Genomic DNA, 11,655 nt, shown 5'->3' on the forward strand with positions numbered 1-11,655 from the left:
GGGGGTCTGAGATGAGATGAGATGAGATGAGATGAAAGATAGAATGAAAGAGAAGCGGGAATCATTACCAACACAACGAATGACAGGCTTTTCAACCAAAATGGGAACAAATTCATCGTCGGTCGGTCGTAGAGTGAGTGAGCGAGCGAGCGAGCGTGTTGTTATGAATCGATCGATCCCTGTGACAGCTGCTGAGACGGCTGGAAACTGAACCCTTTCTCGTCTGCTGCGGCGGTATTGTATTGCTTACGTAGTTGCAGCCAAGAAGAAGAAGAAGAAGAAGAAGAAGAAGAAGAAGAAAGGGAAAGAGAAACTGGAAGGGAATTAGTAGCGGACGTGATGTCAAAGTAATGGCTCATTGCATCCGGAGCCGTATGCCCATTGGAAAAGAGAGGGTAGGCAAGCTGGAAGACGTTGCACAGGGAGAGAGGTTTTTTTTTGGCGGTGTTTACGATCCAGCCGTACGTACCTCTACCTAGTCTGTCAATTGAATGGATGGATGTGTTTGGTGTGGGGAGTGTTAGTATCATTCAGTATCAGTTTTAGTATCAGCATCACACCACCTCCCGCTTGCTTGCTTCCTTCATCTTCATTCACCACTTTGACCCCCCATGGGCGTCACCACCTACTCATCTTCATCATCGCCGTAAATTGTACGGCTAACGTTATGGTGGAGCACAAAAGGGAGAGAACAGAACAAAAATATGATGGATGACCTACGTACGAGCAATATACCTACCTACCTACCTACCTACTCAAACCCATCCATCCATCCCCATCCCCCTCCACCATGTGCACCTGAAATAACACCAACGAAAGCGAACCGTCTGGTCCTCCTCCCTCTCTGTCTCCACCATGCAAATGAATACATCGTCGATCCAATAGGGTAGGGTAGGTAAACGGCATTTTTACTAATCGTCCCGATCTTCTTCTTCTTCTTCTTCTTCTTCTTCTTCTTCTTCTTCTTCTTCTTCTTCTTCTTCTTCTTCTTCTTCTTCTTCGCTTTCACCAACTCGTCTCCTCTCCGCGATGGGAGTAGTAGTAGTGGCGGCTAATAGAACAACAGGGTTTATCAATACGAGCAGAAGAAAGAAAAAGGAGAAGCATTGACAGGGTAAGCGATAGCGAGCATCATCGTGGATGCGGCGGGAGTGAGTGAGTGAGTGAGTGACTGCAACAACGAGAAGCTAAAAAGCCGGCTGGGTAAAGTAATGAACGGGTCAGACAAAACATTTAGTTGTGACTGAAGACGGATGCTTTTTAGGGGCTGGGCGCTCCGGCATGATAGAGAAAGAGAAAGAGAGAGGAAAAATGACTACTATGTAACAACAACAACAACAACAACAACAACAAATGAATGGACAGAAGGCGAAACAGAAGAGAAAGGGAAAGGGAAAGTGATAAGAAGAAGAGGATCGAATGGAACTTGACTACCTACCTAGTATTTTATTGTTGTCCTTCGACTTTTACATTGCTTCAGCTCAGTTTCCCAGCTCCAACTAAGCGGCCGCTGCACACTCGTGGCGTCAACTCGGAATAACTGCCATCACATCTATGTTGGCTTCAAATGGGCGAAAAAAAGAAAAAAACAAAAGGCTGGCCCAATGTGCTTGAAGTACATACCAGATTTGAATTTAAAGTTTCAGCCTCGTCTCTGTAGAAGTGTCCTGTGCCCCCAGGCTTCGCTCAGCTCTTAGTTCTTTTCCTTGACACTCGAGGGTGGTAAGCGCGTTTCTGTTGTGCCACGCCCTCGGTCAATTCCCCCCATATTCTCAATGGTAAGCGTATGGTACGGCGCAGAACTTCAAAAGCGTCAGCTTTGCCGCATGGCTACAGTATGTCAACCTCCTTTTCTCGTCCCCTGCATATCTTCTATAGTCCACGATTGGGACACAACGTTGCACCGCACCCTCAGACGAACTGCGATCGGTCCGTCCAAAAGCGTATTCTTCAGGCTGACACTACTCTTTCATAACACAGAGGACAACACCAGGACTCAAGGCGAATATCTCAGATATGTACTGTTATACAGCTTGTTCTTCTTTGGTATCATTAGTTATATGTACATGTGCGGTCGTTTCATCCTCGAACCAGTCATAATTTACGTCCGAATGGCCCGCCCTTTATCATGATCATCTTCATGACGTGATATGCCGTGAGTTTCCGAACCCACCCAACCGATCATCCAACCATGCAAGATGCGCCAAGTATGACTATCCAAATCATCACAAAATAAATAATACAATTCCCACCGAAATTACCAACATGCCCATGTCAAATGGACCGCCCGCTTGTCGCATACAGAAGAAGAAAAGTCGATAAGGCCAAAGGGTAACCGCCTCCTAGCCCATGCACAGCTGTGCTATTACTTCTTCTCGGAATAAACGGGAGAGGGCTTCTCGCCAACCTGGCTGCTGGAATCCTCGACAGGAGTGGCCTCAATGGTCTCTCTTTGGGAGAAGACGGTCTCCTCCTTGTCGATGTGCCTGAAGGTGATGTAGAAGATGATGGTGAGGACACCGCCAGCAATGGCGGGGCCACCAAAGTCCCAGGTAAGGTAGGGATCGGTAACAACCGAAGAGCAGGCAAGACCGATGATGTAGGCCACAGCCGTGGAAAACAGGTTGATGGCAGAGACAAGACCTCTCATGTTGACAGGAGCGCGCGAGTAAGCAATACCGTACGCAGGCACGTTGACAAACAACTCGGAAATACCACCAATGGCGAAGGGGATAGCCAAATACCAAATGCTAATGTTAGCAACACCGGTGCCGATGGTGCAGTCACTGGAACCGTACTCGCCGCAAGGAGACAGCTTGTAGGCGTAGTAGTTGAGCAGCGTGTAGCCCACACCGCCGAGGGTGGACAGGGCCAAACCGGTGGTGATGCGAGCGATGGGACCGTAGTGGATGCCGAGCCGTCTAAGCGCAGGGTACAAGCCGTAATTGAGGACGGGAGCAGTAGCAATGATGCTGAGAGAGTTAAAGTTGGAGATGACGTCGTTGGGGACACCATCCGTTCTCAACATGGTCGACAAGAAATTAGCGGCCGAGCCGAGACCGTTGTCGTTGAGGTACTGGATAGGGAAGAAACAGAAGATACCGGTACCCTGGAATGTACGGCGGACATCCTCAACGAACTGGTCGCTCCATTGAGTCTGGTAGGTACCCTCAAGGCCGGCAGCAGCAATGTTGGAAGGCTTGGCCAGCTCCCAGAATCCGTGACGACCAATCTTCTTGATACCTCCGCGGCGGAGGCAGACACCAAGAACCCTGAAGACGTTGGGGAGATCGGAACCACCGGGGGGGTGGAGGATGAGGCGCTTGCGGAGGAACCACAGGAGAAGGGGAAGAGGAAGATAAAGGACAAGAGGGATGAGGAAGGCAAGCCACCAGCCAATGTACTTTTCGGAGTAGGCAGTGGCAACACCCATGAAACCACCAATGTTGATCATGAGGTAGAACCACAACATGACACGCTCAGTGGTGGCCTCGGGGTCCTCGATAACGCGCTCGCCGGTCTTGAGCACCTTGATCATGGGCTTGGTGTTGGTAACTTGATCGAGGAGCAGGGGAGAGACGTTGGGCTTGAACATGCCTGTGAGGAGTCAGTGAGCAGGGACTCGTTGGGATTGGTTCAAGGGTGTTGTTCACTCACCAGCACCAAAGGCGAGAATGTAGACGGCGATGAAGAAGGGAGCCTTGGAGCTTCCGTCGGCAAGGAGGTTCTTGGCACCGGCAACGATCAGGAGAACGTGAGCGATACCGAAGACAATGACACCCCAGCAGATAAGCTTGAAGCGGCCAGTCTTTGCGTCGGCCAGCCAGCCGAAAAGGAGGGGCAGGGCATAAGCCAACATGGAGAAGGACTGAGTGACGGCGTTGGAGGTACTCTGGCCCATACCGAGGGCACCGGCAGTCTGCTGAGTGCCACGGGCGGGAGCACCCCAACCGTTGCCGCCTTGGGGCAGGGGGCGGTTGACATAGTTGCTAATAAGGGGCTGGACACCGTAGTACGACGCTCTCTCGCAGAACTCGATGATGCAAATCATATAAGCAATGATGGGCAGACTACCGGGCACACGGCGGAGCGTGTCGAGCTCCTCCTGGGTGGGCTTGCCCTCATAGTCGTCCTCAATGGGGATGTGCTTCTGCGTGGTGCTGGCCGTGTTGTGCTTCTCCAAGTCATAGTTGGAGCTGGCATCAGCAGCCACAATCTCTGCCGTAGCTATGTTTGCCATGTGTTAGTCTGGTGATTCAAGATTGCTTGAGATGGTGATGGCTTGATGAAGAAAGAAGCTGAAGATGAGAAGCGACCAGGAGGGAAATTGATGCAATCGGGTGTTCCAAGGTAACACTCGGGACGGGAATCGGCACACCGAAAGCAACAGCATATGTATGTATGTGTAATGCATACATATGCGAACATGGAAAGGACACATACCCATTGTGGACTTTTGGTGTTGTTGTTATCTCGTAAACTGTCTCCAAGTCGCTCCAGTAAGGAAAAATTCAACCCTCTGGCCTCTGGTAAGGGCAGGGGAGGGGGAGGAGACTGGAAGGACAGTGGATATGGAGAGAGCCTGCCTGTCGAGGACCGTTGAGCTGCCTGCCTGACCGGTCACAGACTGCGACTCGAATGAGATGAACAAGAGTCCGTTCTTGTCGAGGAGACTCGAAATGGGGAGAAGGGTCACGAAGAAACTGGGGAAGCAGCCATGGACTCGACGCGGGGGAGTCGCCGAGTTAAAAACGAGACCAAGTCATGTCCTTGAGCAGAGCAGAGTCACATCGGGAGCACGCGACCACGAGGGCTGGAAAGGGAAAGCCAGGAAGGACTGCGGGGCGACAGAGGGAAGGGCCCGATGGAAAGGCGTGAAGCAGAAAAGAGGATATTGTCAGCACAGCACTGTCAGCAAGCACACCACCGCGCGAGACGAGATCCATGTGTGGGAGACGAGGGAGACCACCGACAACCGTGGGATGTCCCTGATTCCCGGGGGCTTGGCAGGTGGTCGAAAGTGGTTCCTCCGCAATCCTCCTTCCTTGTACGGCATGAAGCACCGTAGCGACTTTCCACTGGCTCGACTGGCAGCGCCGATTCTGGAGGCCGGGGGGGGGGAAGGCGCGAGCCGTTTTGTCTGTTTCGCAAGCACGCAAGCCCTTATCATGGACAAAGTCGCCTTTTCACCGACAATCAGTCGACTGGTCTTCGGGCCTGTCCCACCCAACTGAGGCAAGATTGACAAATCACACACCAGACAGCCGGGAACCACTTGCCGTGTATACCTCCCAGGCCAGCCGGTGCTGGGAAGCCAAAGGATGCCAGCGTGGACCCGTGAAACCCGTGGTCTGCTGGGTGGAGCCCGTGGATGGATACTGTATGGATAACGAATCCCGAGGTTGGTCCAGGTTCGACTCGTTTTTCTGCCGGCGGGCTTTGCAATACGACTTGTGGCCTCCCTCATCACCGTTGATGAGCTAACAACAAGAGGCTCCAGATCTTTTCGAAGATGGGCGTGGCAATGGATCAATGTGTCCTTTGAAGGGCGTTTGTCCCACTCGTTCCATGACTGACTTGTGACGCATTGGCGAATGCAAATACATATCAAGAAAACACTGCTACCTATACACGCGACAGCCGCACGCACACCCAAATTGCTCGCATAATAGGGCTTGCTTTGTGCAACACAGTCAGAGTGGCCGCGCCGGACACTCACCATATCCACACTTGTCGGCCGACAATCGCTCACTCGCACTGGACGGGATGAGAGGTGCCTACCTTATCACTGACATGGCTGATTTGATGCTGTCGCATTTGCTGGGGTACAGTTCCGTATACTAGTACGCATAGGGCATGCCGCCATGAGCTTATTCCTGCGTTGGTATCATGAATATGGAAGGTGTCAGGTTGGGTTGTCGCCACTCACTCGCAAATAACCCAACCATCTTACATCAACTATGATGTGTGCGATATTCCCTATCGCGGGGTGATACTGACCTAAGGGTTGGGCAAACCTGAAAAGCGGGAACACAACACACCATCCGGAAACACAGCGGACGTTGTTTACCTCTACCAGACGCAAATTCCGACTTGTTGCGTCACGAAGCGCTACGTGCGCTACGTCCCCTACACTACTTCTTCAGGGGCAAAGGGCGCTACTGCACGATGGCTTCTTTGTTAGTTCGTTCAATGCCGGCCGGCCGGGAGAATACCTCCATGTAACGTCGTCTCCGCTTGGCAGATCCACTTTGTTCTTTGAGGCTGCCTCGGCTGCATCTCTTGGTACTGGACAGGGACATTTCCCTCTCACACACAATTGCCTCTTTTTCCAGTGACTTGCATTCGACATGTCCGCCATGCCCGAATTTCCACACACACACACGATAAATCCGTTCATCCCATCTTTTTCCGCCTGTGATTGATTATTTTGCGTTGGTGAGACCGACAGTCAGTGGATATAGATAATGGTTGTCAGCCCTAACACCGATCTTCGACCCTGTAATTTAACATTCTCTCGGTGCCTGTATCGGCTATGATCCAAAAGACCAAGGGAACAAGACCAGCATTGACGATTACGGGGTGTGATTATGTATTCTAACACAACAGACATGTACACTGAAATGTGAGCAAGGGATCCGGTCGGTACCGCGCGCCGGTCACGGTAATTCGCATGGCCAGCAGCAGCGGTTTCGGCGGCAGTTCTCCAGAATGGAAGTGGACGGGAAGCCAAGACAATCCCAACAACACCGGGGGGACCCTTTTTTTACCTCTCATCAAAACTAATCGGTCCTTCCATTCGCCGCGGCGGGAGGTCGACAGAAGCAAAGACATCCAAAAAGGCTTCATCAGTCACAGTCCAGTCTAGTCCTAATGGAGCGTGTCGTCCAGAGAAGAAAATGATGATGATGATGATGATGATGATGATGATTGACTGTGCACGACATCATTGATTGCCATGTCAATCAAACTAGGTACGTAACAGTATTCTGTCTATCGATAACCTTCTTCTTTGAGATCTTCGCTTCCCCAACTTTTTTTTTTTTTGCGCATCCCGATAGGTATGCGCCGCCTGCTCCCTTCCTTCCCCGAAGGCCCCATATCGATCAATGCGACGGCGGCAAATACCATATCTACCAATGTACCAAAAAGAAGAAGAATCATCCTCCTCCCGACTCCACCCACTCACTCATAATCCCAAATCACCACAAGGGTCCTGCGGCCTGCCCCGGGCACACCTGGTCCGTCCGTCTCTCTCGGGGTTTAGTGTACCCATTGACATTCAATTTAACAGCGGTCTTCGTTCCGTCGACATGACGTCGGGTGTACACGGTCCTACGCGGTCCTCATCGGTTATAGAGCACATGGCGCGGAATTAGAACACAACTACATAACGTCTTTTTTCTCCATCCATCAAAAATGCCAAGACAACTTAATTCGCAGCAGCAGCAAAACACCAAAAGCAATTAGGTAGTGATGATATCCATCCATGTTTACTGTTGCTGTTGGTGTTGTCGAAATAAGCTTTTTTTTTTCCCCCGAACTAATTTCATTGCCACGCCACTACGTTATCTATCACAGCTTCTAGTCACCAAAAAAGAAACTTCCAATACTCCCTCCCTCCCGACGGACATTTCTTGGCTTCCGTTGCGGGCCGCCCGCCGCGCGGCGGCGTGACAGCTTCAAGCCTTACCTTATCTTCCGCGCGCAAAAGTCTGGTGCATCACATCACATCCCTCCCGCTCCCCTCCCGCTCCCGTCTGCATCGAAACATCGATCGCGACTATCGAACGCAGGGCGAGATCGGGGGAGCCAAGACCTTGGCATGGCGCCCCGAGCGAGTAACGACGATCACCAAGACGAACCGAACCGTCCAGTCGTCCTTCAGGTCCGTTCTCGGATCTCAGCTGTTTACATACACACCATCTGGACCATCAACACCTGCGGGCGGGCTTCGCTTGATCATCCCCCGCCAGGAAGGTCCCCCTGTGATACATAGGGCTTAGACTAGATCCGGGAACTAAGGCAGGGCAGCTTGTTTTGTACAGTATCAACGGGGGGAACCAAGACGACGGACAGGTCCATTGGCACATCCAACTCCGCTGATTAACATCCAGCAGGCATGTGAGTCACCACCATCTGGAGTTCCAAGCCCAGATGCAAACTCCGGGCACATAGTGTACATGCAAGACATGGAGGATCATCTGCCCCGTCTCCATGTGGCACTCCATCCTCGGCCACGCGACAACATGCAGGAACAGACTAGGAAGGAAGAGTATATTCACTCTGGACACTGTATACACACCCACAAGGCACCATGGACATGGAGTTGGGTTGTTGGACATAGAATTAGGTGAAAGAGGCTCCTACGGCTTTTCTGATCCTCCATGGTGTTGCACCTCATAAACATTACACCTCGACTGCCCGACATCGGAGAACACCAAACATCTCGGCATCCCAAAGGGCCCGAAACCCACCGATCGCTCCTGACTGGCTAAAATAAACACTACGGGATACTAGTAACATCATGCTAACTTGGGCCAAGTGTTTCCCTCGTACTTGACAGGTCGGCAGTCAACCGTCAAACAGCCAAGACGCCTACAACTGCTTGGAAGCCCACCCCAGACTCGGCGAGTCACCCCCCTTAAACACCACATACGCCGCCTTGAGCGCCACATCGCCAAAGATGTTGATGCCCACATCGCTGCTAGTCTGCAGGCCACCAAAGCACGTCTCGCCGTCGTCCGTCACCGGCCCATAGTTGATGAAACGACCCGGGATCGTGATCGTGGCTTCGTCCGTCACTCCGAACGTGAAGTCCGGTGCCTCGGTCGAGCAGGGGAACACATACCCACCGTACGACTGGCTGTTGGTGGCGCCGCGAATCTGCCCGTAGTACGCCTGCAGGATCGAGTCGGGCACGTACATGAGCGTGGTGCCCGTGTCGGCAATGTTGGTGATGGACTGCGAGACAAAGGGCGAGGAGCCAACTTGGTAGCCCGTCGAAGTCCAAGTCCAGTAGCCCGGGTTGGGGTTGACAGGCACGTAGGTGATGTCACCTGTGTATTTGGCGGGGTCGATGAAGCCGAAGTCGTAGGTACCGGCTGTTCAGAGCGAAGGGTTGTCAGTAACGGAACAAAGATAAGCTCAGATCATCGACATGGTTGTTCGGATAGGGTCGCCGAAATCCGGTCAGGTGGCGTGTCTCCGGTGTCGGAACCCCGGATTGCTGGAAGTCCCTGAGCTTCCCCATATTTCCCCGAGGGCTGACGACGTGTGATCTAGCCCAGCCGAACCGATTCGAGTCAAGCGAAAAAGGGAAATAAACTTACAAGCTTCATGCTTCAAATCCGCCGCGAACAAGGGCTGGTCCAACTGGCCGATCGCATTCTCGAACCACGTCTTCTGCTGCTTCGGCCTGACGGTATTCAAGCTACCGAACGCCAACCCAACCAGCCCATCGATAGACGTCTCGGCCGTGAAGCTCTGGCTCACCTGCTGCGCCGTCTCGACTGCCTGGTTGCTAACCACCAAGCCTCCGATCGTCACCTTATCCAGATAGACCTGGCCCTTGGATGACGACCCGTCGCCATATGAAATATCCCAAGAGGCGCCGTTAAGCCGCTTGGCCGTGGATGACTTGCTGGGGTTGTAAATTTCGTGGCCGGCTCTCTGACTGGAGGGAAGGGAGTTGGAGAAGACCCAGAGGTCCGAGGAGCCCGTGTCGAAGTCGAGGTTCAGGGTCTGCGCGGGGGTGCCGATGGAGACGGGGGTGGTGTAGGCCGAGTCGGATTGGTCAATGGGGGCGGCGGTTGCGGAGCCTTGGTCTCTCCGGGCGTTGGCGGTCGTGTTGGCGTAGTTGAGGACTTCCTCGACTGAGATGCCGAGGTGGTTGGCGACGGCTGTGGCGAGGTGGTCGGGCACGGGGGCGCCGTACTTCAGGTAGGTCTTGTAGACGGAGAGGGCGCCGTTGAACTTGTGGAAGCGCGGGTTCTTCTGCTGGGGCAGCGTGATTTTGCGGCCGCTGACTGGCAGTTCCGGCTCTCGAGCCTCGATGACGGTGTTGCCGATGCGCGGGGGCAGGGCAGACCCAAGGCCAGCGGAGGCGAGGAGGGTGGTGAGAAGAAGGTTGGTGAGGGCGACCATGGTGACTAACGATGCTTGTGATACCTGGATCTCTACCGCGCTGAGGGCTGGCTGCTTAGTGTTTTCCTGGAGCGAGGGACGTCTCTGGTTTTATAGTATGATGATCATCACAAGGGAAGCGAGCGAAGAAGTCATATGAAAACCAGGAAAGAAGAACCTACCAAAAGAGGAAGGAGCACTTCTTGGAAGGTGACTGTGGTTGACTTCCGGGGTTCGAAGCTTATCTATGTGACCTCAATCTCAACATGATCCAGTCACGGAAGCTCCCTCTCACATGTGCCTTTCGGTCCGCACTTTCTTTAGTGTACCGCAATATCTCCAGGCACTCCGTCATGTCGAATTTATCCCCACGCTTTTCGGCGCCAATTACACCTCGAATAGAGACCTGCAGGCCGAAACCCCACGTAGCATCCAGACACAGCAAAACAAGGTAATTGGCTTGTATAGCGTGGGGATAAATCCGGACATGGGTGATATTCAGGGGTACCAAGCTTCTTGCCAGGACAAAGCCTGGAGAAACAAGTAACCGCTCGGTCAATCTAGCCAACTACGGAGTACAACCCTCTAACCACCAGGGTATTACACGTGTGACTTGCAAAGAACTCTTTCTTCAGCACTCACTTTGAGGATAGCTCGATGGATAGGTGTGATGTAGGTATGTGGGACACTTGGCAATTATCCTCCTCTTTAATTCGGTTTGGACCAATAGAGTATAGGACCGCCCCAATCCCATCATCTCTTTGAAGTTGCAGGGTTTCGCGCTAACAAAATCTCAACCTAAGATTTGTCTGCAAAACACAATTTCCATGGTTCACACCGCCTCGGTTAAACACAAGAAACGGAACTAACGAATGGATTGAAAACCCCTGTAGATGATGCGAGCTGTTGAAGAAAGATGTCTTAAGGCGGGATGTGGGAGGGAGCTGCATTAGAAGAGAAACCTAACTTGAGTCTAGACAGATAGACATGAAGTCAACAAGTCTTGGTTGTTTCCCGAACGAGAGCGATTGGATAGCTGTGAGTGCTTCTCGCTTCTTGTAAAAGCCGCCTTGGCGGGATCCCTTTACGTCGCAGTCTGAGCCGCAATGTCATCTCTTGGCTGTCTCTTGGCTGTGAGGCTCTCGTTTATAACGGTTGCAGAAATATAAGAGTGAGGTTACACATTCGCGCGTGTCTGAATCGACGACGGTTGAAGAATCAGCACTACAGTACACTTTACCTGAAAATGGTGGCGGCCTGCCGTGGCGGTACTTTTTAGTGTCGGCATGCATGAGTGGATGAAGGCGCCCGCCCGCGCCGTTTTCTGTCACGGTCATTTCTGCTGTCCATCAATCAATCAATCGCCCACAGCGAGTCCTACACACCTTCTTTTTTGGAGTCACTGCTAGCCATCAAACCTGTCCTCCGCGCCACCCTTCCTGACTGGCTTGGTTTGATTCGATGGCTTGCATTAAAAAAAGTTGAATGATATGCCGATAACCACAATTGGCGAGGCACCTCCATTGCCTA

The 11,655-nt window shown here is 52.4% G+C and overlaps 3 protein-coding genes across 3 annotated transcripts; 1 reads left to right on the forward strand and 2 right to left on the reverse strand.

Moving 5' to 3' along the window:
* Nucleotides 1-2,008: 2,008 nt before the first annotated feature.
* NEUTE1DRAFT_130226 (uncharacterized protein) lies at nucleotides 2,009-4,700 on the reverse strand (the record flags this gene model as incomplete). Its single annotated transcript, XM_009853502.1, has 3 exons — nucleotides 2,009-3,597; nucleotides 3,658-4,227; nucleotides 4,444-4,700. The coding sequence occupies 3 exons, from the start codon at nucleotides 4,445-4,447 to the stop codon at nucleotides 2,366-2,368; spliced, it is 1,806 nt and encodes a 601-aa protein (XP_009851804.1).
* Nucleotides 4,701-5,031: 331 nt separating this feature from the next.
* NEUTE1DRAFT_117232 (uncharacterized protein) lies at nucleotides 5,032-5,286 on the forward strand (the record flags this gene model as incomplete). Its single annotated transcript, XM_009853503.1, has 1 exon — nucleotides 5,032-5,286. The coding sequence occupies one exon, from the start codon at nucleotides 5,055-5,057 to the stop codon at nucleotides 5,232-5,234; it is 180 nt and encodes a 59-aa protein (XP_009851805.1).
* Nucleotides 5,287-8,286: 3,000 nt separating this feature from the next.
* NEUTE1DRAFT_130227 (uncharacterized protein) lies at nucleotides 8,287-10,194 on the reverse strand (the record flags this gene model as incomplete). Its single annotated transcript, XM_009853504.1, has 2 exons — nucleotides 8,287-9,104; nucleotides 9,333-10,194. The coding sequence occupies 2 exons, from the start codon at nucleotides 10,144-10,146 to the stop codon at nucleotides 8,599-8,601; spliced, it is 1,320 nt and encodes a 439-aa protein (XP_009851806.1).
* Nucleotides 10,195-11,655: the final 1,461 nt, after the last annotated feature.

The sequence above is a fragment of the Neurospora tetrasperma genome (genome assembly GCF_000213175.1).
Source record: "Neurospora tetrasperma FGSC 2508 unplaced genomic scaffold NEUTE1scaffold_4, whole genome shotgun sequence".
In the NCBI taxonomy this organism is placed as follows: domain Eukaryota; kingdom Fungi; phylum Ascomycota; class Sordariomycetes; order Sordariales; family Sordariaceae; genus Neurospora; species Neurospora tetrasperma.